General features: G+C 53.2%; 1 protein-coding gene across 1 annotated transcript; it reads right to left on the reverse strand.

Moving 5' to 3' along the window:
* Nucleotides 1-11: 11 nt before the first annotated feature.
* On the reverse strand, nucleotides 12-3,264 carry AURANDRAFT_72834 (hypothetical protein; the record flags this gene model as incomplete). Its single annotated transcript, XM_009044357.1, has 4 exons — nucleotides 12-106; nucleotides 280-2,901; nucleotides 2,925-2,978; nucleotides 3,099-3,264. 4 exons carry the CDS (start codon nucleotides 3,262-3,264, stop codon nucleotides 12-14), a joined length of 2,937 nt encoding a protein of 978 aa, XP_009042605.1.
* Nucleotides 3,265-4,845: the final 1,581 nt, after the last annotated feature.

Genomic DNA, 4,845 nt, shown 5'->3' on the forward strand with positions numbered 1-4,845 from the left:
TTAAATAGACTTCATCTGATAACTTTGGCGGTTTGGATCCACGGAGAGAATAAGCGCATGAAATGAGAGCATTTGGGAGACGTGTCGTATCCGAAATATCTTTCACCTTTGTAGCAGCAACGGCGTAGTTGATCAGCGCAGCCTTGTACCGTTCACCAGACTGAGAGTCGCTTGACCCGGCAGAGACAAACAGACCCCCAAAGACCGCATCATGGTAGGCGCCGCCAAGCGCCAGGCATGTGCAGAGGCGCGTCGGCAGGTCTATTGTAGCCATTCTACCTAGTGAGAGTGCGTCGTCAATTTCCGAGCGTTTGGGGATTGCTGGTGCAACTTTCAGAAGGATTGGCATAAGCCTCAGTGCGACATTTCGGACGGCGTCAAGCTTCTCGCCAAGATGCCTCAGAAGAGCACAGCAAAATTGTTCCGACTCGACTGCAGTCCATCTAGCTCTAGAGTCGAAGCCCATGAAGGGGGTTTCTGCAACTAAAAAGGACAAGCTATCCGAACTCGAGAGCCACGCTGTGCGCTCGCCAAGAGCTGGAATGGTGCTTCCTATTGAGTCTGCATCATCCGAAAATACCGTCAGAACTGACACCAATTCAGTGGCTGCCTCTAGGCCCTTGATCCTGGACCAAGAACCCACGTCTCCGCGCTTATCTACACTGAAATCACTACATGCGTTGGTAACGAAGCAGTTGTGGAGCTGCAGAACTCGAATTCGGGTCAGGTAAGGCGCCCCTACGGTTCGAATTAGGTCTTTCAAGGCTGCAAGAGCATCGCGTCTCGTTTCTGCGTCCTTTTCACCGGCGACTGTGTCATCACGTCGTGCTCGAAAAATCAGAATTTGTAGAACCGCATCGAGTGTTGCGTCATCCGCAGCAAGCAAACGCACAGGTAAAGCCCCGAGACAGCGACAAGCACCACGCGATACATCCGGAGTTGTTGGCTTGCGCGCTAGGCCCGTATATCGAAGGACAGTACGCGCCAAGAGTCGTTCACTAGGTTTCGTCATTGTCTTTGCGAAGTTGTGAAAACCACCAAAATAAGTCCATGTCAAAGCCTTCACGCCTTTCATCGCCGCAAGTCGCACCGCCTCGACAGCATGACTACTGCATTCATCCAAGGTATCAAGGAGACGCAGCTGGACCTTGATCGGGAGAGGAGTGCGGTTCAAAGCAAGGGATTCGATCAACGCACAGGCGGCAGAGCGCACGAGTTCGCCGCCGCGACCACGGTAGAGACGCGCAGCTTCGATCCTAGGAACAATATCGGAAAGTTCGGACACGACGGCTTCGTCCTTGAGGACGAAGGCGGCAACCTCCGCGAGTGCGAGGAGAGCGCCGTGCCGAGCAGCGAGTTCTCGACTCCCGGCCGCAAGCGGGGCAAGCGTGGTGACGACTGTACGTGCAGCGTCCAGTCGACTTGGTGGATGCTCTAGAAGTCTGACGAGCTCACCTAAACTCCTTGCTGTCAGAGCCCGCACTTGAGGATCCCAGTGTCGATATCGGTCTTCAAGAAGATGGTCAAAGAGCGGCTGCCAAAACCCGAGCTTTGCCACCGACGAGGCGACATCCAAATAGGCTCGTTCTCTGTTGCCTAGCGCCAAAAAGTCTGCCACTTGTATTAATTTGATTCCCCCAGAGCCATACATTTTCATGCCTTGTCTTCCAACATTTTCCTGGAGGGCTGCGCCGGCAGCTCGCCGCACGTGGACCTCGCGATCGTACACGGCAACGGTAAGAATCCTATCAACAAGCGCCGGTAGATGGGGTGAAATGATCTGAGGTGCATAGGCACGCGCGAATGCCCAGGCTACATAGCACGCCGCATCCCTGACGTTGGCCCCGATGCTGTGGTTCCCCCGTTGCCGGTCATACTTGAGTGCCGCTGATAGCGCAGAGAATGCGGCAGAGAGCCTGGATGGGAGCAAGACACCAAGCCGCGAAAGTTCTGCGAGGGCGAGACAAGATCCGTGCCAGGCATTGTCGTCATCATGTGAACCCTGGTCGTCGAACACAGAAAGTACGCCCTCAACCACATCATCTGCGATACTGCGTGGGAGCCTGGACGCAATCCGCCCTATACCCTTAGCTGCAGACCATCTCGTCTTCGTCTCACACTCACGCAGTCCCACGAGCAAAGCGTCGACGACGGCTTCAAGCACCTCCTCGGCATCTTCTGCTTCAACCTCGACGTTCGATTCCCCACCCTCCGCAACGCCTGAAGGCAATATGGAAGGTGGTGGCACATCGGACATCATGAGCGTCCTTTTCCCTCTAGTATAGCACCACGAGGCAATTCTTGGTTTCAACAGAGCCACTCCGACACGCCCAGCGAGTTTCACCGCGAGTTGCTTCAAAGGTCGAAATGCAGAATTCGAATCACCAAAGCAAAGTCGGACTCCTTCGAATGTAATTCGAGCAAGAGCTGCAAGACGGACCCTGTCCCCCCGCTTGAACGCAGCTGCAAGGGCTGTCAATGCGCCTGCTGCTGCAAAGATAGGCTTACTATCTGGCTTGCCCAGCTCAAATACCAGATTTGTAGCCAGGTCCACGAATGACTTGAGATGCGATGCGCACACGTCACGTCGAGTCAGGGTCACTGATAGACAAAAGGCTGCTGCGTCCCGTGGCGGTCCTGCATCATTCAAGGTCTCGCTGCAATGCAAAACCACGCCTGCCACGAATGACACGCCGTCCTCCGTGATCGAGTCTACGTTAAAGGGGTTCAACATCAGCATCCCTAGCCAGAGCAGTAGGGTGTACCGTGTGCGCCAGAGTGAATCATGTAGGTGATCATCCAGGCTGGTAAGCGTTACGTACACCGCTTCGAGATCCCGAACTGCATGTGGCAGTGCTTTTGCCACGTGCTTCAGTCCTCGAGCACAGCACAATTCATAAACTGCTTCGCAAATGGTGTCTAACAAACAGTCATTGAAAACTTGCCTTGGAGCTGAAATTGAATCACGTGATAGTCGCCTACTCAACTCAGTTGTCATAATCAAATGGATTGTTCAACGCAGGCAAAAAACTTTGATGCTGACGACATGAGTTTCTCTACTGCTTCCGCAATTTCGCTTTGCGGGGGGTGAAAGGAACAATAGAGTTTAATAGCGGTCGCGCTTTGCTCTCTCACAGATTCGGGCATCAAGCGCCCGTCGCTCGCTTGTTGCACCGCAACGCCATCACATATGTCGTCAATCGTCCTCCAGAATGCTGACTCAATCGCGGTGGACTCTATGCAACGAGACTGAGTGGTCACCATGGTACCCGCTAACGATTATTTTGTAGATTCTTGTGTGAAATTGCATGCGTAGCCATAATCAGCGCCTCCAACTTCGGCGCCTCCAACTCCAGGTCCTGAAAAGGTTCCTCTGCTGCCGTCCGGCTCTTTCAGACTCCTTGATCTCCTTGACAGGTGCGGCACGCCGGGCGCTTGGGAGTCCGTCCACTAAAATTGAGTCGCGATTTTGAAGCACCTCCTGCGCACGTTATGGGCTGCGACCGGGGCCCCGGGGGCGGGCCTGGAGATCTTCTTAGTACGGACTAATCGCGCGGTGAGGCTCAGCGTCCGCGAAAACTTGCGCGCGTCGTCTTAGTCCGTACTAAGAAGGCGACTTCACGTTAGGGGGGGACGAAAATCGGCCGATTGCAGATCGTCGAATTTGGCGGCGCCGCCCAGTGCGATGGATAGAGGGCATCTAACTGATAATCAAAGAGACTGGGTTCGTGGAAATCGATCCGGATTTCGTAAAGTTATGGCTTCGCGAAGCCTCGGTTTTTTTCCTATGGGGCTGGACGAATCCCATTTCGTTCAAGGCTGGAAAATGTTGAAAATCGTGGTGCGTCTTTGGCAGGAGAAATCAGTCTCATTCCCGTACTTTGAAGGTCCGTTACTTCCCTGGGAAGGCTACCTGTATGGCATAGAACTCATTACTTTGTACCTTGAGGGAGGATCTTACTTGCCTCCTTTAGCTCAGGCTAGTGGGAGATACGAAAGGCCAAGTGGACGGAAACCAACAGATGTCAAAGTCTGGAAGCAGCCGGAATCTTTCCTTAACATCGATATCACATATGGAGATGGGTCTATCAAACTTTCGCAACCAGGGTTTATCGACAAACTTCTCCAGATAGCAGAAATGCAAGACGCAAACCCAAGAATAAGCATCCCATAAATGGAATTCACAGTCGAGTCTGAGATGAAAATTAAAAAAGAAACTGTAAAAAGGAGGAGGATCTCTCTGTAGCTGCGCTTCCGGTGGGAGCGATTTTGTCCGATATGGATCGCATACGCCTTTTTGCTACTTGCGTCGAGTATGGTAAAAGGTCGTGAACTTCGCGGCCTGTACGGAACTAAAAGACTTGTAATCGCCGCATGTGATTATCCTCCTCCTCAATCTAGCTGTAATCTTCACTAGCCCGAGAATTTGAGGGATACAAAGCGCAGCCGGGTGGAAAACCGGAGTGTAATTTTAAAGCCCTTAGCCCAGTGTTTCACAGGGTCCATCCGGGTTGGATTACCATCCAGAGGAGGCTTAGCGCCTGGTGGAGTGATGCAGCTTGCGAAAGTACGCGAAGGGGTCTGCCGGAGCGATTATGTCCCGTGGAGGCCACGGCTCCGGGGGAGCCCAGTCCGTGCGCCGATTTGGTACGGCGCCTGGGTTTCCTGGGCTAAGTCTGAGGCTGATGTCACCCTATTATCTGCAGTAGCCATAGGTGGTACCCGAGGCCTATTTTCCCTTCTCAGAGGGGATTCTTTCGACAGCTAGGTCGTTCTAGCACTCAATAGACCCGGGGGCACTTGAGTCGGCGCCAAGATGCATCAAAGCCAATCTGAAACAGCGTT

This window comes from Aureococcus anophagefferens, assembly GCF_000186865.1.
Source record: "Aureococcus anophagefferens unplaced genomic scaffold AURANscaffold_270, whole genome shotgun sequence".
NCBI lineage: Eukaryota > Pelagophyceae > Pelagomonadales > Pelagomonadaceae > Aureococcus > Aureococcus anophagefferens.